Genomic DNA, 25442 nt, shown 5'->3' with positions numbered 1-25442 from the left:
CTTTTAATTTGGCAATGTTGGCAAAGCAAGTATGGAGACGGTTAAGGGAGCCTCATTCATTATGTGCTAAAGTATTGAGAGCACGTTATTATCCTGATGGTAAATTGCTAAATGCAAAAATGAAAAGTGGTAGTTCTTATACTTGGCAAAGTATTTTAGCCGGCCTTGATTGTTTTAAATTGGGATATATCTGGAGGGTTGGTGATGGAACACAGATAAAAATATGGGAGGACAATTGGATACCTGGCAGCCATAACATGAAAGTTCAGACACGTAGAGGGAACAATCTAGTCAGTACGGTGGATGAGCTTATTAATCCAGTGAATGCTTCATGGGATGAGGATCTGGTACGCTCTATCCTAGGAGGTTGATGCCAATCGCATTTTACAGATACCTATTACTTCAGGGAGAGATGATTGCGTTGCTTGGCACTATAATAGAAACGGTATGTTCTCAGTCAGATCAGCTTATCATGTCCAATGGAAAAAGAAATTGTGAGCTAGAATGGCTACTATGCAGGATAGTGGTACTAGCAATTGCCGGATTTGGAAGAATCTTTGGAAGCTCGATTTGCCGGGAGAGATAAATTTTTTTGCTTGGAGAGCTATTAAGGAAATGATGCCGTGCAATGCTATATTAGCAAATAGGCATATTGTTCCTAATGGAGGATGCCCGGTCTGTCAGAATGGAGCAGAAAACATTAAACACTTGATCTTCACTTGTGATCGAGCCAAAGCAGTATGGAGATCGATAGGAATCTAGGAGAAAATTCGATATCTGCTGGAGGCTGACCAATCGGGATCTGTTGTGTTGGAAGAAATAATTAATAGAGGTGAGCAGATTTATGATCTAAATGTGGGTTTTGCTGAACTTCTCTTGACTGGTGGATGGTACCTGTGGTGGGAACGAAGACAAGCTAACTGATGGAGAAACAGTACAGCCACGTTCAAGATCAGGATTAGCGATTGTTTCTTTAACAAAGAATTACAAGTTGGCAATGAAGAAAGATGCTAAGATAAAACAGGAATGGAAAAAATCAAGGGAGGGTTATATCTCACTGAATATTGATGCTTCTTTTGATGAGGATAATGACTGCGGCAGTACGGGTGCTATTATTCGAGACGGTTCTGGGGGTATGATCATAGCTTCAAATACCTTTATCCCCTATCTTGTTGATGCACCAATGGCCGAAGCTTTTGCTCTTAAGGAGGGACTGATGCTAGCTCAGCAGATTAGAGGTAATTGATTGTTTGTTCAATCTGATTGTTTAGAGGTCGTTGAAACTATGGAGAATGGAGGATTTACTGCGAACTCAGCTGCTGCAATTTATGATGAGTGCAGTGGATTCCAAGAGATTTCCATTGAGCACTTAAATAGGGAAGCAAACAAAGTGGCACATGAGCTAGCTAGGCAAGCTATGATTTCTAGAACAAATTGTATCTGGGACGATGACCCCCCTAGTTTTATTCTTCAATTATTATCAGACGATGTAACTATCTTCAATCAATAAAGCTTGCCTCAGGGCTATCATAAAAAAAAAACACGACTGGGGCAACTGCACTTTCACAAAGAAAAATGAACTCATCGAATTAATCCAGAAGGATTAAGGCCACTAATCAAGCGAACGCTCCTCTCTTTCTCCTCAAGGCGAGAACGGGATCAGCGAGGCCGCGGCCGGCATTGCCGTCAAAGGCAGGCAGCGGCGGCGGTGGCGGTGCTGAGGCTGACACCGGTCAGTCCTGGAAGCCGGTCTTCTCCCAGATGGCGTTGTGGACGCGGCGAAGGTCACGGCCCTTGAGCGTGCGACCCACACCCTCGCGCACGGAGAAGGACGCTGCCGCGTGCTCCCGGCCTTGCAGCACCTCGTGAGGCGGCACCCAGCGTCTGGCCCCGATACCGCCGCAGCCCGCCACGTCGTCGGCGAACGTGTCCGCGTGGTCGTCGTGCGCCGCCCACCCGCGCGCCCCGGCGCAGCTCCCAGCGTACTCAGCGCTGGGAGGCCGCGGCCCGACCTGGGTGTCCGAGCCCCCGCGCCAGGCGGCTTCGGCCCCGCGTCGGGTGCCCGAGAACCCCCGCCAGGCGGCTACGGCCCGGTGTCGGGCGCCTGCGGCCCTGCTCTGGCAGCCCCCGTGCTCGACCGCGCCCCAGCGCCGGGCGGCCGCATCTCCGCCTCCTCCATGGCCGATTAGGGATTTGGCTGAGTCGGTTCCCCTCCTCTATGCCTACTCGGGGTATTTTGGTCTTTGCGTAGGCGTGGGACATCTTACGGTGAAGTCTGACGGAGACGACGGACATGAAAGAAAAATTGAGAGAGAGCGGACAGATAAGAAATATTTTGAGTTTGAGTGTCAAATAAAGAAAGCACGACCTTTTTAGTTTCAAATAAAATTTTTTCTCTTAATCTCTATCTCGACAACTAAAACATCTAAAACGAGTCCGTCCACACGGCTACGCGAAGTCGCCCGGTGTGTGAAAACTCGCGCTCGTGTCTTCGCTTGCCCGGCGTGCGAAAACCCGCCCCCCGCACGATGATTTTCTCGGCCAACCCGGCAACCGCGCTCCCTCTCCCGCGATGATCCTGGTGAAAGAAGGAAACAGAAATCGCGTCTCCTCCGGCACAAAAGGCAAGATCCTTCTTCCCCATGCCTCGTGCGGCACAAAAGTCAAGATCAATCTCTCTCCCCTACAGTCATCGCTCTACCCTTGCCCTCACCCTCGCGGCGGTGCGCGCGCTTCGCACCCGCGCCGTCGTCCTCTCCGGGCACGCCCGCACCGTCGTCCTCGCCTTCGCGCCCGCACCGTCACGTTGTGCGTCGTCCTCGCCTTATGCTCTGTGTTCGTTCTGCTCGGCCCCGCATATGGTTCATTGGGCGCGACGTCATCGCGGCGATATGCGGCTCGCTCCGTCCCAGACTCACTGAATCCGGTAGAGCTCGGGGAGGTCTGTCCCATCTGTGTGTGCAGCGTGCGGCGGCGGCCGTATAGTGCTCGTGTATTCATTTTTATTTTCCTTTCCCTGTGTGCTGGCTATCTCTGCATTTTGGTAAAATTTGTAAGAAGACATCGTTAAAATGTGGCTTTTGCCATAAACCACATTTTTTTTGTCTTTGCCAAAAGATATCATAAACCCTTGCTAACATGCTACAAGACACTTAACTCATTATTTTATCTGATTTAATAGACAGACACCGAAACGACGAATATGCCCTTCGCCCCTTTGCCTTAACCTTTCTCTTTCCGTACGTTCGCTCGCACGAAAAAAAGGACGAGAGGCCTCGGCGGCGCGGCGCACCCTCTCCACCGCCGGCTGCGACCGCAGTTGTCGGCAGCAGCGTCCTTCTGCGGCCCTGGCGGCGGCTCCGAGACGGCAGCGGTGCCTGCTTCCTTGCGGCGGCGCGCGAAGCAGCGGGGTCGCGTGCCACTCGATCCACTCGATCCTTGAAACGAGCGGAGCAGCAGCGGCGCCCAATCGCCGCCGAGTGCTCCCCAGCGAGCGGAGTAGCAGCAGCGGCGCCCAAAGCGGACTCCGCAGAGGGTGCGCTGCGTCGCCGCCTGCTCGCGGTATTTTTCTGTGCGAGACGGAGCGAACGAACTGGGGAGCATCTGTCCTTCCCAAGGGCACTTCCCAAGTGCACATTCGTCATTTCGCGTGGTTGTACAATTTTTAGGATATCTTTTGGCCAATACAGTTTTTTTGAGTGGTTTGTTGCTGAGGACCTCTGTCAAATTTTGCCCTGCCTTTTTCCTCTTCCTCCCCTCGCGTCACGTCTCTCCCCCGACACTGTCCCCGCCCCTGCGCGACACTGTCCCCTTGCTGATTGCTGAACCGGCCTGGCCTCCCTCCCTCCTGAAAGCTACTCATGCAAATGCCGCACCTAGATCGAGCCGATCGAGGTCTCTGGTCTCTCCTGAGAAGTGGTCAGGTCAGCTTGCTTAATTTCTTGTATTAGCTGATTCTCATCTCATGAGACATATGGAGGATGAATTTAGCAATTGTACAAATGACGACCTGCTATTCTGTCAGCTTGCAGGTCGGCCACATGTTGTTGTGCATGCACCGCCATCTTGACTGACCACATCCAAGTACACAGTCGATGATCCAAATCTCTTCAGCCAGTGAGTATTGAGTATTAATCCTATTTGCAGTGCTTTTGTGGTGCCCCATGCTTGCAATAATGTTCCTTCTATCCCTAACTACCCATTATTGGTGTAGATTGAGATGTTCGGCCATTAGCACTTTTGTGCATAGAAGGAACTTGATGAAATGCCTAATACATTGCAATCGTGCATGAACTTTTATATGCCAAGGTACACCAGCAGGAATTTTTGGTCTCCAGTTTCTCTTTTTTTTTTGTCCATGCCATTGCGGATATCATGATATTAAACTGGTGTACCATAGTTCACAATTTGTATTATGTCCCAGTACCAGCCCCGGCCCTGTCAAATTATAGACCTGGAGCGAAGTCACAGGCGATGGGCCCCTTAATATAAGTCTAATAATATAATGATAATTTTAATAAGTGTAATGTATAAAAAAATTCTTATGAAACAACAAAAAGTTATACATCTTATATTACCTTAAAAATTTCTTCTAACATTTGCTGCTGCGAAGTCATTGATGATGGCCTCAATATCAATTTCATCTAATAATTTCTTCTCAATGCATAAAGTTGCCAAACCATTTAATCTTTCTTGGGACATTACAGACCTCAAATAATTCTTCAATAATTTCAGCTTTGAAAATGTTCTTTCAGCTGAGGCCACAGTCACAGGCATAGTGAATAGGATCCGATAAGCAATAGAAATATTAGGATAACAATCCGCTTCTCTGACAAACTCAAAAATCTCCATAGCAGACATTGGCTTATCTGGCAGAGTAGACTGCATAACAGCTAACTCAGAAATCATGTCATTTACATCAACATCAGATGAACCATCTGAAGAGAAAGTTTTTGCAAATTTAATGCAATGGTCTTTTAGATCAGCACCATCCATCGCCTTCAAGGATGTTGAATTCATTAGAAATCCGAATTTTTCATTGAATGACTGTAGTTCTTTAAATCTGCTTTTCAATGAACTCATTGCCATATCAACCATAACCAAAAAATAAAAAGTTTCAAAATCCTTCTCAGCTTGCAAGATAGCTTCATTGCATTCAGTTTCATCAAATTGTTTCTTCCTAACAGAACGACGCTTTACTAAAAATGATGCCTCTACTCCCATTTCAAGTGCTATTTCTATGGCAGCAACCACACTATCAGCAAACCCAGTATTTCTGTAGTTCTGAAAGTAATTCATCATACCTTCTATATGCTGCAGGGTAGAATCAACGCACATGGATGGTGATTGCAACTTCTTACTGACAATATTTACAGAGTATAAAATGTTATGCCAAATAACCATACCAAGTATGAACTCAAAGCTGCCAAGCACGTCATATAAATTTTTTGCATCACTTCTATCCTTTGGTTCAGTATCTCCATCCTCACTTAGCCACAACAAAGCTGACCTTAGTTGAGGAGCTTGATATCTAATTGCTCGGACACTTTTGATGCGACTCTCCCAACGAGTATTGCTTAATGATTTCACGGTCAAATCTGGAACATGTTCAAGCAAAACATTCCATCTTTTGGTAGAACCTGAAAATAATACATATATCCTCTGCACAATTCCAAAGAATGAAATAGCTTTACTGCATGATTTAGCCATATCACAAAGAGTGAGATTAAGACTGTGGCATGCACATGGCATATACAAAGCCCTTCGATTTATTTCACGCAAACGACTTTGTACCCCCTTATGTTTTCCTTTCATATTAGAGCCATTGTCATAACCTTGACCTCTAATATCATCAACATTAAGGCCAAATGATTTGATGGAGTCAACTAATACATTGAAAAGCCCCTCACCAGATGTGTCATCCACCTTCAAGAAACCAAGAAAGTACTCCCCAATTTTTATTTTCTCATCAGACATATCAACACATCGAACCAACAAGCTCATTTGTTCTTGGTGACTCACATCTGGGGTACAATCAAGAATAACTGAGAAATATTTGGCCTCTTTAACAATCTTTATGATGGAGCTTGTAATTTTAGAAGACATAAGTGAAATCATCTCATTCTGAATTTTATGACTAAGATAATGATATTGTAGCTCTTTGTTTTGAATGCGTCTAAGGTGGTCTTGCATTACCAAGTCAAATTCAGCAACCATCTCACAACAAGCTAAGAAATTACCATTCACATCATTGTAAAGTTGCTCACTAGATCCTCTAAAAGCTAAATTGCGTTTACCAAGAAACTTTACAATGGCAATAATTCTTAGTAGAACTAGCCTTATGCGTTCTTTCTCCTTTGTGATTTGATGTTGCAACTCCTTGTCAATTGTTTCATGTTTGCTTAATCTAACTCTCAATTCATTCCAAGAGTTCATGTTGGTCATATGATCCACGCTAACTTCATGCTCTTTTAGTCTTTCACTAACATGGCTCCAATCTCTAAAGCCATCATGCCTCAATGAACTCTTGCGGTTACTAGAACCAAACAACTTACAATAAAAGCAAAACACTTTGTCAACACTTTTTGAATAGACCAACCATTTCCTATCACGTACCTCGCCATTGCTCATTTTTCTAGAATAATGAGTGTATGCAAAACGTCTTGATCTGGCATCCATTGGAAACACAATATTTTCTTCTCTAATAGGCCCCTTCTCGACTAATATGTCCCTTGCTTTGTTATCAAGATTGTCCCAATTTACTGGATCATACATATCAATTGTAAAAACTGGTTCTTCATCAACACGAGTAGATTCCGTCGTTGGAGAATTAAATATGGGCTCATGGTCACTCACATTATTATCATCCGTGTCGATGCCAACATTATCTTCTATACGGCTTTGATCTTCTTGTTGCGTAGTTTGATCCTCCACAGCAACTATTGCCCATTCATTTGAATTTCTTGTAGCGCTTGTATTGCTCTTAAAAAATTTATGAATAGATCCCTTTTGTGATTCTTTCAAGGCCTCTATCCTTCTCTTCTTTTTTCTTTTCTCACTTCCAGATGAATGTTTTTTGGGCAACATGACTTCACTGTATATTCAGACAAGTAGTAAGTAATTAAAAAAATATGCCATGCTAAATTCAACATGATTGCTACACCATATGGGATTTCTAAACCCGAAATCTAAAGAAGTATAAAGAATAAAGATTGGGGTGATTAACTGATTAAGGGGGCTTGGCCGCTCAAGGCAAGGGCTAGTTTCTTACCTCCGTATACGAAAACCAGCAGGACAGGAACAGAGTGCCGCCGGCCGCTCGCACTCGCCCGGAGTCGCGATTCGCGAAGATCGCCAAGACGCACCGCGCACGGGATCACTCGCTGCTCAGCCTCGCACAGTCGCACGGAAGTCGCTCACTCGGCACTCGCGCGGCGCAGGAACAGATCAACAGAGTAGCAGCCGGCGGCTGTGCGGTGGAAGGGCACGGGACGGGAGTACGAGTCGCAGACACGGAAGGCAAATAGGCAATCGTAGTATCGTACCCCTGGTTCTCCTGTTCGCCGGCTGTTCCTATGGGCCAAATACTACTACTACTTACCTATTTGGGGTTGGGCCCCCTGGCCTTGAGGGCCCAGTGCGGCAGCCCAGCTCGAACCCCCCAGGGCCGGGCCTGCCCAGTACTAGACAAGTGTACTTAAGTTCAGTTTGGAAGAAATAAGATATATAGGGCCTGTTCGGCTGGTATTAAAGCCGGCTGATAAGTCGGCTGAAGCTGTTTTGTTGTGAGAGAAAAATATTTTGCAGCAGGGCTATATGCTCAGGTTTGATTGTTTATACCAATTACAACTAGAACACTTATGTTTAGAGTTCTGCTGAAAATGAGTGTAGATGAGCTTCATTCGCCACTAAAATTGATGGATATGCCTGACAAAAGTGAAAAAATGTGGCCTTGATCAACTGTGGCTCTAAATGTTGGGTGACCTTGGAGAGGTTATCAGTGATTCAAGTTAGTGAGGTCACCCGGCTACAGAGCATTCAATTTATACGATTGTTAGGATTCCTGTTAGCAGTCCAACAGGTAACATTCATTATAGAACTTAGGGGGTGTTTGGTTGCCCCTCCTAAATTTTAGTCGCTGTCCCATCGGATGTTTGGACATATGCATGGAGTATTAAATATAGACTAATTACATAGTTTGCGACTAATTTGCGAGACGAATCTTTTGAGCCTAATTAGTCCATGATTTGACAATGTTTGTGTCGGTGTTTTGGAACCGGGGGTCCCTCAACCAACGAGTGAATTTGTGCTGCGTGCCCCTAATCCCGGATGGTGATGCAAAGAGACACAAGGTTTATACTGGTTCAGGCAATCGAGGCCCTACGTCCAGTCTGAGAGATCGATCTTCTGTTCCTTGCACCGAAGTGCTCGTAGTAGGGGGTTACAAGGCTAGGTGAGAGAGGGAGCTAGCCCCAGGTCTCGGCGAGGGTGGTGCGGGCTGCTTGAGGACGTTGTTCTCAAGCAGCGTAGAAGTGTGTAGTTCTATCGGTGTGTTCGTCTTTCCTCCTCTCCCCCTAGAAATGGCCCCGGTCCCTCCCTTTTATACTCTAAGGGAGAACCAGGGACGTCCATACATAGCGCTCTATAAATGGGGGTGGCGTGTCCGAAGCCCTGTAGCCGGCCACTGTTGTGGTATGGTCGATGGAGTGGCCCCGTCCTTGTCGTGCAGAAGTGACGCGCCGGTCATACTTGATCTTGTGCGTCGTGGGGCTCCAGTACAGCTTGATGCAGGACATGGCGGGCGACGTGCTGGTCATCGTGCGATGACGTCGTAGGGAGCTGTGGCTCTGCAGATGCCGAGGCCGAGCCATCGTGGGGGGCTCGGCGGACATGGATCCTCAGGCTGCCGAGCCCCTGAAGCAAACTGCCGAGGCCTTGGAGGGAATTATTGGTCCTGGGTACTGATTCCGAGGCCACAGTATCCCAGACGTGGCTCCCCACGCTGCGTTGTTCTCAGGAGCAGGAGTTGGCAGCACAGTGAGGCATGGGCGTCAACCATGTGCATAGTGGTTAGCACAGTGGCGGGTAACCCCTGCCCAGTCCGGGCGACGTGCTGGTCATCGTGCGATGACGTCGTAGGGAGCTGTGGCTCTGCAGATGCCGATGCCGAGCCATTGCGGGGGGCTCGGCGGACATGGATCCTCAGGCTGCCGAGCCCCTGAAGCAAACTGCCGAGGCCTTGGAGGGAATTATTGGTCCTGGGTACTAATTCCGAGGCCACAGTATCCCAGACGTGGCTCCCCATGCTGCGTTGTTCTCGGAGCAGGAGTTGGCAGCACAGTGAGGCATGGGCGTCAACCATGTGCATAGTGGTTAGCACAGTGGCGGGTAACCCCTGCCCAGTCCTGCCTCCTGTCCCGTCGACCATTCCGCTGTACTGTGCCAAGCATGCGGCTGATGTCAGGGGCAGCAGTTGGCTGAGTTAATACGACATGACATTTTGTTAGAGGGACGGGTGAAGGAAGAGGCAGCGGAGTGCTACCGAGCCTGCCTCGCGCGAGACGGAGGGTCGGCGGCCTGGCCGAGGCCTGTGATGAGAGGGGGTCGGCCGAGGCCTTTGGTGGGGGATCGCCCGAGGTCAGCGGTGAGGGGGCCTCGGGCGAGTCGGAGAATCGGCCGAGGCCAGCGGTGTTTAGCTGGTTTCGACTTTTACGAAGTCTAAGCAGTCGTTTTTTGGTTCTTGCTTAGGGTACCCCTTCTCACGGTATCCGACAGTAGCCCCCGAGCCTTGGGGGGAGTGGAGGCACTCCCCCTGAGGTTCTGACGAGAATTGGCTCTTGATAGTTCCTGTTGGGATGGTGTTTTGTACTCGAGGTTTCGGTGGGTGCGCGCGAGCGCACCCGCCGGGTGTAGCCCCCGAGGCCCTGGAGGAGTGATTTCACTTCTTCAGGGGCTTTTTTCTCTCTCGAGTGAGGGGTTTTCATTGTGTTTGCCGGGCCCGTGGGTGCGAGTTCGGATCGCAGGGCCTCGATGATGCTGCGGAAAGAGCCCCTTAGCCTCCGCCTAGAGCGAGAGGGCCGTCAGGGGTTCCCCCGGCTTTTTGTACGACCCTCGTGCTTCCTTTTCGCTCGGAAGGAGGGGTGGAAGATGCCATGCTACCCTCGGTGGGCGCGAGCGACGGCATTTCCGGTGAGCTGTTATCGGGTAAGTCCGAGTGGAGGCCCGTACCCCGTTCGCTGGGGGTCGGCTAGCGGTCCGGAGACTGCGCTCCAAGAGTACCGGCGGGTTTCTCTAGTGGGTGCCGAGGCCGTTCGCTGGGCCTCGGTGGCTCGGTGCCTCCCTACGGTGGGATCCCATTCGGAGACCTCCCTGCCGGTCTCGGACACGACACAGGGCACGCTCGTACAGGCTCGCCCGTAGTCGTCCCTGACTCTTTTGCCCTGGGGCAGCTGTCGAAACCCCTGGGGGCCCAGCCTTCGAACCCCTGGACCGTAACGGGCTCGGGTCGCTTGTCTTTATCTTGGGTGCAGGAAGAGCCCCCGAGCCTCCGCACGGAGCGAGAGGGCGGTCAGGGGTCCTCCCGACTTTTTTGTCCGTCCCCCGCACGTCCTTTTCGCTCGGACGGGGGGCTGTTTGCCGAGCCCACTCGTGTGCGAGCCTGAGCCGCTGGGTCTCGGCAAAGTTGCAGGAGGAGCCCCCGAGTCTCTCGCACGGAGCGAGAGAGCGGTCAGAGGTCCCCCTGGCTTTTGGTTCGCCCCTCGCGCGTGAGGGTCTGTCTGCCGAGCCCCCCTCGGGTGCGAGCCTAGGTCGCGGGGGTCTCGGCGTCTTTTGCAGAAGGAGCTCCCTAGCCTCTGCACGGAGCAAGAGGGCCGTCAGGAGATCTTCTGGCTTTTTGAACGACCCTCGCGCTTCCTTTTCGCTCGGAAGGAGGGTTTGTTTTGCTGAGCCCCCTCGTGTGCGAGCCCAAGTCGCTAGGGCCTCGGCAATGGTTTGCAGGAAGAGTCCCTTAGCCTCTGCGTGGAGCAAGAGGGCCGTCGGGGATTCTCCTGACTTTTTATTCGACCCTCGCGCTTCCTTTTCGCTCGGAAGGAGGGGTGGAATGTGCCGCGCTACCCTCGGTGGGCGCGAGCGATGGCATTTCCGGTGAGCTGTTATCGGGTAAGTCCGAGTGGAGGCCCGTACCCCGTTCGCTGGGGGTCGGCTAGCGGTCCGGAGACGCGCTCCAAGAGTACCGGAGGGTTTCTCTAGTGGGTGCCGAGGCCGTTCGCTGGGCCTCGGTGGCTCGGTGCCTCCCTACGGTGGGATCCCATTCGGAGACCTCCCTACCGGTCTCGGACACGACACAGGGCGTCCCAAGCGTTTCGCTTGCTTGGGCCTCGGCCTCGTATAGGCTCGCCCGTAGTCGCCCCTGACTCTGTTGCCCTGGGGCGGCTGTCGAAACCCCTAAGGGCCCAGCCTTCGAACCCCTGGACCGTAGCGGGCTCGGTGCCCAGTTCCTTTGCCTGAAAGGAATCGGGGGGGGGGGTTATTTCTCTCCCTACGGCTAATAACGGCAGGCGCGTCTTTTGAGGCGGCTTTTTCGGGGAGGCGAAACGGCGCCTGCTGCTGCTGTGGTTGGACGCGACGTGGCGTCAGCCGACGGGACGTATCTGCACGCGCGATTAATGAGGAGGGAGTGGGCGCGTGGGCGGTAAGACCGGATCTGGATAACCGCGCCGGATTTTTTGGGGGAAACTTCCCCGATTTCGTCGCCCGGTGGTTTCGTCTCGTCCCTGCATAAATACGCAAAGAGCCTCGCCCTCCCCCTTCTTACCTTTTCCGCATTCGCTTTCGCTGCCTCTGTGCCGTTGCTGAGAGCATAGAGCGCCGGGGAGGAGAAGGGCGAGAGCGAGAGACTGAAAGAAAGAGAGAGAGAGATTACCGCCGTAGCAGCGACCTCCACCGCGCAATGGCTGGTGGTCCCGTCATCCTCCCGGCGGATCCCTGGGAGCGGTCTGACGTCACCGAGGAGAAGCTGCAGTCGCTCGTGGAGGCCGGTCTTCTTCGCCCGATCACCGACCCTGACGAGCCGGAGTGGATTGCTCCGGGGAACGAGTCGGAGCCGAGGCCGCGCGACGGCTACGTGGTGAGCTTCGTCGTCTTCCACGAGCGAGGCCTTCGGGTCGCCGGTGGATAAGTTCATGCGGGCGCTCCCGCACTACTATGGCGTGGAGCTTCACAATTTCAGCCCCAACTCCATCGCGCAGGCGGCCATCTTCGTCGCCGTCTGTGAGGGGTACTTGGGGATCGCTCCCCACTGGGAGTTGTGGCTCCACTTGTTCCGAGCGACGTTCACCACCAAGCCGGGGGGAACGAGGGGGGCTCGGAAGGTGCAGAGGGCCGGCGGCTGCACCCTTCACGTGCGCCAAGACCGGCAGTCCCTCTACATCCCGGCCCAGCTGTCATCGTCCAACCGTCGTTGGTACGACGGCTGGTTCTACCTCCGCAATGACGACGGAGAACTTCCTCCTTATACCGGGCGGGTTGTAGAGAGTCAACCAGAGAAATGGGGATACGGCGTTATCAAGGTTGATCAGCCTAGGCTGGAGCCGCTCTTGCGGGCCTTGGGGAAGCTGCGTGACCGCGGCCTTTCGGCGGCCGTGGTCGTGGCGGCCTTTCACCACCGGAGGGTGTTGCCGCTGATGGCCCGGCGGCGGCGGCTGTTCGAGATGACCCCGAGCGACCCGATTGCCGGTATCAAGATGTCCGCCTTCGCCCTTACCGACGACGAGACCCTGCGTCGGGTGAGAGAGGCGGTAGACGGGAAGCCGAAGATCGACGATTTGATGCCGTTCCCGATGCGCCCGTCGCGGGGGCACATTTCACTGGTGAGTTGGATGTTGCCGACGCTTTCGCGGCCTTCTTGTTTTCCGCCTTTTTTGTCTGTTGTCTTACTTCGTCGTTCCCGCAGGGGATAAGAGACGTGCGAGACTCCCCGCCGCCCGTTCCCGAGGACGCCCGGCTGGCGAGCCGTGAACAGGGCGCGCGCCGAGGAGGAGAAGAAGAAGAAAGATGCCAAGGAGGCGAAGCGCACGAAGAAGCTCCTCGCGCGCGAAAAGCTGGACGCCCGTCGCCGGCGTCAGAAGCTCGACGGTCTCCCGTTGGAGCCGTCTCCCTCGTCGTCGGTGTCGGATTCTTCGGGCGACGGCGGCGGGCGCGAGGTGGGGACGGCCTGCCTGGAACACCTCCCCGACATTAGGGAGATGGTGCCCGGGGCGCCGGCAAGGAGCCTGACGCTCCTAGGAGGAGGAGGTGTCCCGGGGCCGGTGGCGGCCCGTCCCAGGGGCCGAGGCCGACACGCCCGAGGCGCGGGTGTCGGAGGAGCGTGCCGTCAGCCCGATGGGTTCGACGGTGGAGGTGGAGCGAGCGACGGTGGGGGCGACCCCATTGTCTCCGCGAAGGGTCGAGGAGGTGCCGGGGTCCGGCGGAGGCCAGCTGGCACCGGTGGACACCGAGGCCGCGCTGCTGCCACCACCGCCGCCGTTGCAGAGGAGGCTGGCGGTGTCGAAGCGGCTGCATCCCCGTTCGCGGTAAGCGTCTTTTCTGGTGGAGTCCGTAGTACTTCTTGTTTGCCCCTTGGTCGCATGCTGACCTTGGGAGTGTCTTTGCTTCCAGCCAGAAGCATCTGGTGGAAGATCCTGCCTTGGCGCCCCGTAAGGCGCTCAAGGTGAACGTTAGCTCCTCCGCCCATCAGGCAGCGGAGGCGCAGGCTGGCGTGCAGCGTGGCGCGGCGTCGGGCGGGGCCGTTTCGGAGGAGGCGGCTGCCCAGGAAAAGGGTGCCGAGGCGGCCGCGGAGCGAGTGGAGGAGGAGGAGCCCACGCCTCGCGATGTCGTGAGTCTTGGGGCGAAGGAGGCTGGGGCGTCCACCATTGCCGAGGCCATTGAGGGTGAGGCCGGAGCCCCCAAGACCTCCGAAGTCAGGGCGGTGGACGCCGGGGCCACCGAGGTAGAGATGGCGGAGGCCAGAGCCCCTGGATCCGTCGAGGCCGAGGCGATGGAGGTGGAGACGGAGCAAGTTTTGGCGCCGCCCCTGGTTCAGACAATCTCGTCTGATGATTCCTCCCAAGGGAAGGAGGCGGCGGACGTCGAGGCGGCCAGTACCGCGGAGCAGCCAGTCCCAGATCCCGCCGAGGGGAGTTCGGCCCTTGCCCGGCTACGGCCCGAGCCCCGTGGGTGGAACTTCCCGCGTGTTTTCTGGCGGAACCGGGCTGATCCCGAGGGGGAGCCTGTGTTCGCCCTTGAAGATATCGCAGAGGGGGGGCGGTGGGATACCCTCGAGCAGTACCGCCAACTGGCAGTGCGGTCGCTGCAGACAGCGATGACTATTATGGGAGGGGACTTGCCCGGTGTCACCCAGGTAAGTACTTTCCTCTCTCCGTGCCGCGTTGTTTTCTCTCCGAGCCCCCTCGCAATGTTTGACGTGCGTTTTTTGTTTTGCCTCTTTAGGAGCTCGAGACCCGATCCCTTGGGAAATCGGTATTCCTACGAAGGGAGAGGGATATCTGGGACCAGCTCCGGCGGCAGAAGGGCCTGCTCGCCGATGCTCAGGGGCTTTTGTCGGCGCGGAGTGCGGAAGTGGAGGACCTCCGCCTTCGTTGTGCTGACATTCAGGCCGAGTTGGCCACGGCTAAAGAGCAGTCTGCCCCTCTGGTAGCGAAGATCAAGGAACTGGAGGAGGAGCGAGACGCCTCCAGGTCTCGGGCCCAAGAAGCGACGGCCTCTGCCAAGGCCATAGCCGGGCAGCTGGGTGCGGAGCAGAGCGAGCATCAGCTGACGAAAGTCGCCTTGGCCGAGGCTACCAAGGCGGCCGAGGCCTCTCGGGTCGAGGCCTTAGACTGGAAGAGCAAGGCCGAGGGTAAGTTCCGCCGAACCGTGCTCCTTGTTCTTTTTGTTCTGGTTCGCGTTTGACTCCTGACCCCTCGTTGCGACGTAGATCTGGAGAAAGAGGCCTCCCAGGCGGCTGAGGCCTCCGTCGCAGCGCAAGCGGCGCTGGATGTTGAGGTCCGGGAGCACGAGGCGCTGCGCAGCGCAGTCCGTACCGCCTGCGAGGCCCTGGACGTCGAGGGAGTCCAATCGGCCAGCTCCCTTGGGAGCCGCCTGATTGCGTTGAGCGGCCGCGTCCACGAGAGGCTCCGGGGGGCGTTGCACACGGGCGTCAAGCGCGCCCTGGCCGTCGTCTCCTCGCACTACGCTATCAACCTCGAGGCTGTCAGCGACGGCTACGTGTTGCCAGAAGATGACGAGGAAGCTGATGCAGAGGTCGTGAAGCTGTTGGAGGCGGCCGAGGCACCTGGCACAGCGCTGGCTGGTCTATTTGAAGAAGAGGTGGTCCCTCCCGCGCCGGCCGCCGATCCTTGAGCTTTGACCTGGGCCAAAAGGGGCCATGTAACCGGATTGAGTTAGTTGCCGTATCGTGACGTTTTTGTGGCCGTCGAGGCCTTTAAAGTATTTGCGTACGTGGGTCTTTTAACCGTTTTCTGTTCTACTTCCGAGCCTGTGCCCTCTGTCTCGATCTTGGGAACCCGCAAAGAAATCCCTCGGAACCTAAGCCGTCCTTCGGCGAAGGGTGGTGAGGGAGCTGCCGTAGCCCAGAGGCGTAGGCCGTTCTCACGACTCGACCGGCCCTTTGGCCTCGAGACAAGCTTTTGGTCTTTGGGTTTCTTGTGTAGGTCCCGTCGGAGCGCGAGAGAGTTTGGCGTAGAAATTTTTTGAAAGACCATTAACAAACGGTGTTCGGGACTTAGGGGGTTCCCCCTTTTTAGCCCCCGAGGGAGGCTCGGCTTTGCAGAGGCAGAGCCGAGTCTCCCTTATAGCGCTATTGTGACGTCGAGCCCCTATTGATAGACAAGCTCTCTGTACAGAACTTCCTCGGAGCCTACGTTGTCCTTTGGGTGAAAAGGTGGTGAGGGAGCTGCCGTAGCCCGGAGGCGTAGGCCGTTCTCACGGCTCGGCCGGCCTTTTCGCCTTTGAGACGATCGTACTGTCCTTAGGTTCTATACAATCGACTTGTCTATAAGGGGGTTCCTCGAAAGATTATAACAACTAAGAACGCTTCTTTATTGTATTTCGAGAAACAATGTAAACGACGTTTGGAAATTTAAGGGTAGAAACGACGTAGCTGTTCTATGTTCCAAGCGTTGGTGAAGATTTCGCCCTTCTCGTTGGCTAACTTGTAGGTCCCGGGCTTCAGCACTTGAGCGACGATGTACGGCCCTTCCCAGGGTGGGGTCAGCTTGTGGCGGCCCTTGTTGCTCTGCCTCAGTCTCAGCACCAGGTCGCCCACCTTCAGGTCTCGGCTTTGGACGCGCCGGGCTTGGTAGCGTCGTAGGGCTTGCTGGTACCTGGCTGAGTGTAGCAGCGCGACGTCTCGGGCTTCCTCCAGTTGGTCGAGGGCGTCTTCGCGGGCGGTGCGGTTGCTTTGCTCGTTGTACGCCTGTAGCCTCGGGGAACCGTATTCTAAGTCAGTGGGGAGGATGGCCTCGGCTCCATAGACCAGGAAGAACGGTGTGAATCCCGTGGCTCGGCTCGGGGTGTTTCGTAGGCTCCAGATGACTGACGGGAGTTCGTCAAGCCATTTCTTGCCAAACTTCTTCAACCGGTTGAATATTCTTGGCTTAAGGCCTTGTAGGATCATGCCGTTGGCACGCTCTACTTGGCCGTTCGTCCTTGGGTGTCCTACGGCCGACCAGGCCACCCGGATGTGGTGGTCGTCGCAGAACGTTAGGAACTTGCGACCGGTGAATTGTGTCCCATTGTCAGTGATGATGGTGTTAGGAACCCCGAACCTGTGGATGATGTCCGTAAAGAACAGCACCGCTTGCTCGGATTTGATCTGAGTGATCGGACGAGCCTCGATCCATTTGGAGAATTTGTCGATGGCTACCAGCAGATGGGTATAGCCCCCGGGTGCCTTCTGCAGAGGCCCAACCATGTCCAGCCCCCACACAGCGAATGGCCATGTGATGGGGATGGTTTGGAGGGCTTGGGCCGGGAGGTGCGTCTGTCGAGCGTAGTACTGGCATCCCTCGCAGGAGCGTACTAGCTTCGTGGCGTCGGCCACCGCCGTTGGCCAATAGAAACCTTGGCGGAAGGCGTTACCCACGAGCGCCCGAGGCGCCGCGTGGTGCCCGCAGACTCCCGCGTGCAAGTCCCAAAGTAGGGAGTGGCCAGCCTCGGTGGTGATGCATCGTTGGAGAATACCCGATGGGCTACGCCTATACAACTCGCCGTTGCAGAGGACGTAAGTCTTGGCTCGTCGCGCAAGCCGCCGGGCCTCGGTTCTGTCCGCAGGAAGCTCTCCTCGAACGAGGCGATCAAGGAAAGGGACTCGCCAGTCCGTTCCTTGGTCGGCCTTGGGAGGCTCTGCGTCAATCGCCATGGCCTCGGGCTCGGCTGGCGGGGTCTCGGTGGCAGAGGGGGCCTCGGGCCCTGCGTTGGGCTCGGCCGATATGCCCTCTTCCGTCGCCGAGGCGTAGTCGACGGATGGCTTGTGGAGGTCTCTGGCGAAGACGTTCGGGGGGACCGGGGCCCGTGCCGACGCCATCTTTGCCAGTTCGTCCGCGGCCTCGTTGAACTTTCGCGCAACGTGGTTGAGTTCGAGACCGTCGAACTTGTTCTCCAGGCGACGTACTATCGCGCAGTACGCCTTCATTTTGGGGTCATGGCAGCTTGACTCTTTCATCACCTGATCGACGACGAGCTGGGAATCACCCCGTACGTCGAGACGTCGTACTCCAAGTTCGATGGCGATTTGCAGGCCGTTGACGAGGGCCTCGTATTCGGCGACATTGTTGGAGGCGGCGAAGTGAAGCCGGATCATGTAGCGCATGTGTACTCCGAGGGGCGAGACCAGGAGCAGGCCCGCGCCAGCCCCAGTCTTCATCAGAGACCCGTCGAAGTACATGGTCCAGCATTCTGATTGGATCTGAACGGGTGGCAGCTGTGTGTCGGTCCATTCGGCTACAAAGTCGGACAGGACCTGTGATTTGATCGCTTTCCGAGGCGCGAAAGACAAGGTTTCCCCCATGAGTTCGACAGCCCACTTGGCTATTCTACCCGAGGCCTCCCGGTTTTGGATTATCTCTCCCAGAGGAAAAGACGACACCACAGTCACCGGGTGGGACTCGAAGTAGTGACGCAGCTTGCGTCGAGCCAAGACTACGGTGTAAACCAGCTTCTGGATGTGGGGGTAACGCGTCTTAGTCTCGGAGAGCACTTCGCTGATGAAGTAAACAGGTCGTTGGACGGGTAGAGCATGTCCCTTCTCCTGCCTCTCGACTACTACGGCCGCGCTGACCACTTGGGTCGTCGCGGTGACGTAGAGTAAGAGGTGCTCGCCCTCGGTGGGCGGAACCAGGACGGGGGGGTTGGTGAGCAGTGCTTTGAGCCTGGCGAGGGCTTCCTCGGCCTCGGTGGTCCAAGAAAAGCGCTCGGACTTTCTCAAGAGGCGGTACAGGGGCAGGCCTTTTTCGCCGAGGCGCGAGATGAAGCGGCTTAGGGCCGCAAGGCATCCCATGACCCTCTGCACCCCTTTGAGGTCTCGGATCGGGCCCATGTTGGTCACGGCCGAGACCTTCTCCGGGTTGGCCTCGATTCCACGTTCCGAGACTATGAATCCCAAGAGCATGCCTCGGGGAACCCCGAAGACACACTTCTCGGGGTTGAGCTTGATGCCCTTCTCTCTGAGACATGTGAAGGCAACCTCCAAGTCGCCGACGAGATCACCGGCCTTCCTGGACTTGACTACAATGTCATCCACGTAGGCCTCGACTGGTTCGCCCGATGTGTTCGCCAAAGACTTGGATCATGCACCGTTGGTAAGTAGCCCCTGCGTTTCTGAGGCCGAACGGCATGGTTATGTAGCAGTACATGCCGAATGGAGTGATGAAAGAAGTCGCGAGCTGGTCGGACTCTTTCATCTTGATTTGGTGGTAACCGGAATATGCATCAAGGAAGGAGAGGGTTTCGCATCCTGCAGTGGAGTCGACGATTTGGTCAATTCGTGGTAGTGGGAATGGGACTTTCGGGCACGCTTTATTTAGACCAGTGTAGTCCACGCACATCCTCCACTTGCCACTTTTCTTCCTGACTAATACAGGGTTAGCCAACCACTCTGGATGGAATACTTCCTTGATGAACCCGGCTGCCATGAGATTCTGCACTTCTTCGCCGATGGCCCTGCGCTTCTCCTCGTCAAATCGGCGCAGGCGCTGCTTTGCCGGCCTGGAGCCTGCCCGGATATCTAAGGCGTGCTCGGCGACCTCCCTTGGTATGCCCGGCATGTCCGAGGGACTCCACGCGAACATATCGACGTTCGCACGGAGAAAGTCGACGAGCACGGCCTCCTATTTGCTGTCGAGGGTGGCGCTGATCTTCAGTCCTCGGCCGTCGGGGACGGCGGGATCGACGGGGACGAGCTTGACGGCCTCCGCGGGCTCGAAGGTCCCGGCGCGCCGCTTGGCGTCGGGAACCTCGCTACCAAGCTGGTCGAGATCGGCGATGAGGGTCTCGGCCTCCACGATGGCCTCGGCGTACTCGATGCACTCGACGTCGCAGTCGTATGCATGTTCGTACGTGGACTCGACGGTGATGATGCCGTTGGGGCCTGGCATCTTGAGCTTGAGGTAGGTGTAGTTGGGGACCGCCATGAACTTGGCGTAGCACGGGCGCCCCAAGATGGCGTGGTAAGCCCCCTTGAATCCAACCACCTCGAAGGTGAGGACCTCCTTGCGGTAGTTGGAGGGAGTGCCAAAGCAGACGGGTAAGTCGATGCGCCCGAGGGGTCGTGTGCGCTTTCCTGGCACGACGCCGTGGAAGGGTGCGGAACCGCCTCGGAGCCGTGACTGGTCGAGCTCCAGGAGCTCCAGAGTGTTGACGTAGAGGATGTTGAGGCCGCTGCCTCCGTCCATGAGCACTTTGGTGAGCCGGGTGTTGCCGACGATCGGGTCGACGACAAGCGGGTACTGCCCGGGGTTTGGAACATAATCGGGGTGGTCATCCCGATCAAAGGTGATTGCCTCCCGAGACCAATCGAGGTACCGGGGGGTGGCCACCTTGACCGAGAAGACCTCCCGGCGTTCCCTCTTTCGCTGGCGCGCCGTGAGGCATGCCGAGGGTCCGCCAAAGATCATGAAGGCGTTGCGTACCTCGGGGAACCCATCATCTTTATCGCCGTCCCTTTCGCCGGCGCCCCTTTTCCTGGCCTCATCGTCGTCGGGGAGCCCAAGCCTGGCGTAGTAACGCCGGAGCATGGTGCACTCCTCGAGGGCATGCTTCACCGGACCTTGATGGTAAGGACAGGGCTTCTTCAGCATGTCGTCAAATAGCCCGGGGCCCCGGGGGCCTCGGGGATTCCTGCGATCTGCTGTGGCGACATGGACGGCCTCGAGGACCTCCTGCTTCCCTGGGCGACCCTTCTTCTTTCTCTTGGGGACGCGGGTGGGCGAGGCCTCGGGGGCCTCGTCCTTCTGCTTCCCCTTGGCGTCGTTGTTGGGGAAGATGGCCCCAACCGCCTCTTCGCCCGAGGCGAAGTTGGTGGCGATGTCGAGGAGTGCGGCCGCTGTGGTTGGTACGTTCCGGCCCAATTCTCGGACCAGGTCTCGGCAGGAGGTGCCAGAGAGGAATGCTTGGACGATTTCCGAGTCACCGACGCGGGGCAACTCGGTGCATTTCTTGGAGAAGCGCCGGATGAAATCTCGAAGAGATTCGTCCGGCTTCTGGCGGCAACCTTTGAGGTCCCAGGAGTTCCCGGGGCGCACATAGGTGCCCTGGAAATTCCCGACGAAGACCCTCACCAAGTCGCGCCAGTCGTGGATCTGTGCGGGAGGAAGGTGTTCGAGCCAGGCTCGCGCTGAGTCTGACAAGAACAAAGGGAGGTTGCGGATGATGAGCAGGTCATCTTCCGCACCGCCTAGCTGACAAGCCAGGCGATAATCGGCTAGCCATAGCTCGGGGTTCGTCTCGCCGCTATACTTTGTGAGGTTGGCAGGTTGCCGGAACCGGGCTGGGAAGTGAGCGTTGCGAATGGCTCTACTAAAGACCCGAGGGCCAGGTGGCTCGGGAGAAGGACTGCGGTCCTCTTCACTGTCGTAGCGACCGCCTCGGTGTGGGTGGTAGCCCCGGGCGGCTCCGTCGCCGCGGCGCCGTCGCCTGCCAACTACTTCGTGGTCGCCTTGTGCCTCGTGCTGGTCTCCAGGTCGATCGCGCACCGAGGGGGCCCCGTTGGCCGTCGGCGCGCGAGCGGGCTCGGGACGGACCGAGGCATCCTGGCCCCGGCGAGGTCGCGCCGTGGGTTGCTCCGAAGTGCCTCCGCGCCGGCGGGAGGCGGAACTTTCGGCCTGCTGTACCGCAGCGGTCTCGAGGAGGTCGCGGAGCTCTTCGCGGACCCGTCGCCCCTCGGTGGTGGAGGGCTCGGGCATTGCTCGGACCAGCATCGCAGCCGCTGCGACATTCTGGCTAGCGCGATTAAAGATTGGGGGTGGCTCTCCCCCCTCGTTGTCGTTGATGCGGTGATGGACGTCGCGGGCCCTCCCTCGGGCTCCTCCGCCCTCACCGCGCCCTTGCTGCTCCTGCTCGAGAGTGTCCCGAAGCTGTTGCAGAAGGAGTCGGTCTTGTTCGACCTTGGCTTGAAGCTCGCGGAGCTGCTCCAGGTCTGGGCGTCGATGCCCCCCGCGGACGGGATTCTCGTTTCGTGCCGCCGGGGCTACGAGACGCGGAGGTGTGGCATCGCCCGCCCTTGCCTGGGGCGGGGAATGGTTGCCTGTCCTCTCGTCTTCTTCGCCCGCCCTTGGCATCCCGAGCCCGACGTGGAAGCACTCACGAGATGGATCGTAAGTCCCTTCGTCGTCGGAGTCGGAATAGCCGAGGCAGTAGTCGCTTGCGGCCAAGAATTGGCGCAAAGCCCCAGGGTTGTGGAGTTCGGAGAAATCCACCCCGGGCCATGCCTCGTCCTCGTCCGAGGAGTCGGAGTGGGTGCTCAGGTCGAGAGCGAAGCGCTGGCGGCGTTCCGAGGGGTGCTCGTGAGCGGCAGTGTAGGCGTAGGCATAAGAGGCGGCGGCATTCCTCAACCCAAAGGGGTATGGGGACGGTGCCGTCTCCATATTCTGCCCCGCCGGGGTCGACTCTTCAGGGAGTGGTGGAGTGGAGCTAGACGACTGGGCATCGCCGCGAGCCACCGGCGATTTTCCTTTGTCCATGCTCAGGCCAGACAGGTCCCCAGCCAGGGACCCCGTACCAACAGCTGGTCGTAGGATATCGGCGGGGAGTGGCGTGCCGCCCCGGGTTCGCGTAGCGTCGGGGTGGCCTTCCTCGCGTCGTGCCTGGCGAGCGCGGCGAGAGCGGCCGCCCGGGCGCCGCCTGCGCCTGGGCTGCCGGGGCGTGACTTCATCGTCGGACGGTGGGGCTCGAGGGGTGAGGAGCACCATGTCGTACTCATGCCCTAGAGACATGAACTCTAGGCTCCCGAACCAAACTACGGTGCCGAGACGCAATGGTCGTATGGGGTCTGCCATCCGGGTCCTGCTGGGACGATGAAGCTAACACGCAGCGTCCCCTACCTGGCGCGCCAACTGTCGGTGTTTTGGAACCGGGGGTCCCTCAACCAACGAGTGAATTTGTGCTGCGTGCCCCTAATCCCGGATGGTGATGCAAAGAGACACAAGGTTTATACTGGTTCAGGCAATCGAGGCCCTACGTCCAGTCTGAGAGATCGATCTTCTGTTCCTTGCACCGGAGTGCTCGTAGTAGGGGGTTACAAGCTAGGTGAGAGAGGGAGCTAGCCCCAGGTCTCGGCGAGGGTGGTGCGGGCTGCTTGAGGCGTTGTTCTCAAGCAGCGTAGAAGTGTGTAGTTCTATCGGTGTGTTCGTCTTTCTCCTCCTCCCCTAGAAATGGCCCCGGTCCCTCCCTTTTATACTCTAAGGGAGAACCAGGGACGTCCATACATAGCGCTCTATAAATGGGGGTGGCGTGTCCGAGCCCTGTAGCCGGCCACTGTTGTGGTATGGTCGATGGAGTGGCCCCGTCCTTGTCGTGCAGAAGTGACGCGCCGGTCATACTTGATCTTGTGCGTCGTGGGGCTCCAGTACAGCTTGATGCAGGACATGGCGGGCGACGTGCTGGTCATCGTGCGATGACGTCGTAGGGAGCTGTGGCTCTGCAGATGCCGAGGCCGAGCCATCGTGGGGGGCTCGGCGGACATGGATCCTCAGGCTGCCGAGCCCCTGAAGCAAACTGCCGAGGCCTTGGAGGGAATTATTGGTCCTGGGTACTGATTCCGAGGCCACAGTATCCCAGACGTGGCTCCCCACGCTGCGTTGTTCTCGGAGCAGGAGTTGGCAGCACAGTGAGGCATGGGCGTCAACCATGTGCATAGTGGTTAGCACAGTGGCGGGTAACCCCTGCCCAGTCCGGGCGACGTGCTGGTCATCGTGCGATGACGTCGTAGGGAGCTGTGGCTCTGCAGATGCCGAGGCCGAGCCATCGCGGGGGGCTCGGCGGACATGGATCCTCAGGCTGCCGAGCCCCTGAAGCAAACTGCCGAGGCCTTGGAGGGAATTATTGGTCCTGGGTACTGATTCCGAGGCCACAGTATCCCAGACGTGGCTCCCCACGCTGCGTTGTTCTCGGAGCAGGAGTTGGCAGCACAGTGAGGCATGGGCGTCAACCATGTGCATAGTGGTTAGCACAGTGGCGGGTAACCCCTGCCCAGTCCTGCCTCCTGTCCCGTCGGCCATTCCGCTGTACTGTGCCGAGCATGCGGCCGATATCAGGGGCAGCAGTTGGCTGAGTTAATGCGACACGACGTTTTGTCAGAGGGACGGGTGAAGGAAGAGGCGGCGGAGTGCTGCCGAGCCTGCCTCGCACGAGACGGAGGGTCGGCGGCCCGGCCGAGGCCTGCGACGAGAGGGGGTCGGCCGAGGCCTTTGGTGGGGGATCGCCCGAGGTCAGCGGTGAGGGGGCCTCGGGCGAGTCGGAGAATCGGCCGAGGCCAGCGGTGTTTAGTTGGTTTCGACTTTTACGAAGTCTAAGCAGTCGTTTTTTGGTTCTTGCTTAGGGTACCCCTTCTCACGGTATCCGACAGTTTGCTACAGTAAACATGTGCTAATGACGGATTAATTAGGCTTAAAAAATTCGTCTCGTGGAGTACTGACGGATTATGTAATTTATTTTTTTATTAGTATCCGAACACCCCATGCAACATCCTCCCGACATACCTCCTAAATTTTAGTAGCTGGATCCAAACACTTCCTTAATATGATTGCTAAGATGTTCTGATGGAAGGAAATTTGGAGTGCAGGGCGGCCACAAGTTCAACGAAATTTTCATGAAGAAATATGTTGCTTCAGTATGCAAGACAACATCGTTTCCAGAGGTGGACTGCCGTGGTTGCTATCTTGTACTGGCAGCTTGTTTGTGAGTACTGAGTACTAATTATTTTAGTGATGCATAGTGCTATTTTTTTAAAGATCAGCACGTGTGGTGTGCTAATGTTGTTTGGGAGTGTGCATGCCACCATGCGTCATGAACTTTCGCCTATAGGTTTGGCCAAGACCACCTTCATGGGCCTTGGTGTGAACCACTAGCCGCTGACGCCTAGCATGGTTGCCATAGGATACAGTTAGTTGCATCTGTTCGCCACACATGGTTATGTGCAACTGTTGAGCAGTGTCAATTTCAATTGTGCTTACGTGCTATGTTGCAGAGAGACATGATGGTTTACATTGTTTGGAAAGCATACTTAAATCTTTTCATGATTTCAATGAAGAGTAAAGCATCTTAGAACTTTGTGAATTTTGACCATGCATCATACCATGATTTGCATTGTTTGGAAAGCAAACTTAAATCTTTTCATGATTTCAGTGAAGAGTAATGCATCTTAGAACTTTGATGTGAATTTGGACCATGCATCATACCATGATTAGACCACTAATAGATTTATGGCCTGATAATATTTATTGGTTTGTATGTTTATTGCTAGGTTCCATGTTCTCATTGCTCCACTGCATATGATTTCGTCCGATGGATCCCTCAACCATCATCGACATAGCAGATCATTCTCCTGCAGTGGTATCTGTTGTGCGGATGTGCCTACAAGGTGCTCGAGGACTAGCGCCACCATTGACAGATTCGCCTTCGTCAAGCGTAAAACTACAGTCAGTGGCTTGTCATTGGTTATTGTCTGGTCTTGTAAATGGTTAGCGCAAAAAAAATCAAACGATGACAGCCCAGCTAACCTCACATCAGTTCTTTAAAATGTTAAATCTTTTCTACAAGAGCAGTTTATTCCGATAATAATGCATGATTATCATGGGTTCTCCAGTGTTTCCAGCCACTTTTCAGGTCTGGCAATAGTTAAACGTCTATTTGATTGAGTTATCATAGCTCTAAGCTGTTAATGAGATTGTGCT

At 55.6% G+C, this 25442-nt stretch overlaps 1 protein-coding gene and 1 long non-coding RNA gene across 2 annotated transcripts; one reads left to right on the top strand and one right to left on the bottom strand.

The window, feature by feature from the left end:
• Window positions 1-3111: 3111 nt before the first annotated feature.
• On the top strand, window positions 3112-25160 carry LOC136471064 (uncharacterized). The gene is made up of 5 exons (XR_010761913.1): window positions 3112-3923; window positions 4025-4116; window positions 4214-4308; window positions 24332-24447; window positions 25013-25160. It is a non-coding gene; the product is annotated as an uncharacterized lncRNA (long non-coding RNA).
• On the bottom strand, window positions 4579-7628 carry LOC136475368 (uncharacterized). The gene is made up of 3 exons (XM_066472887.1): window positions 7271-7628; window positions 6515-7093; window positions 4579-6481 (listed from the first exon to the last, which is right to left on the bottom strand). The coding sequence occupies exons 2-3, from the start codon at window positions 7084-7086 to the stop codon at window positions 4579-4581; spliced, it is 2475 nt and encodes an 824-aa protein (XP_066328984.1). The 5' UTR covers window positions 7087-7093; window positions 7271-7628.
• Window positions 25161-25442: the final 282 nt, after the last annotated feature.

This window comes from Miscanthus floridulus, chromosome 8 (assembly GCF_019320115.1).
Source record: "Miscanthus floridulus cultivar M001 chromosome 8, ASM1932011v1, whole genome shotgun sequence".
Taxonomy (NCBI): Eukaryota; Viridiplantae; Streptophyta; class Magnoliopsida; order Poales; family Poaceae; genus Miscanthus; species Miscanthus floridulus.
This window is presented reverse-complemented; position numbering and strand designations above follow the sequence as displayed.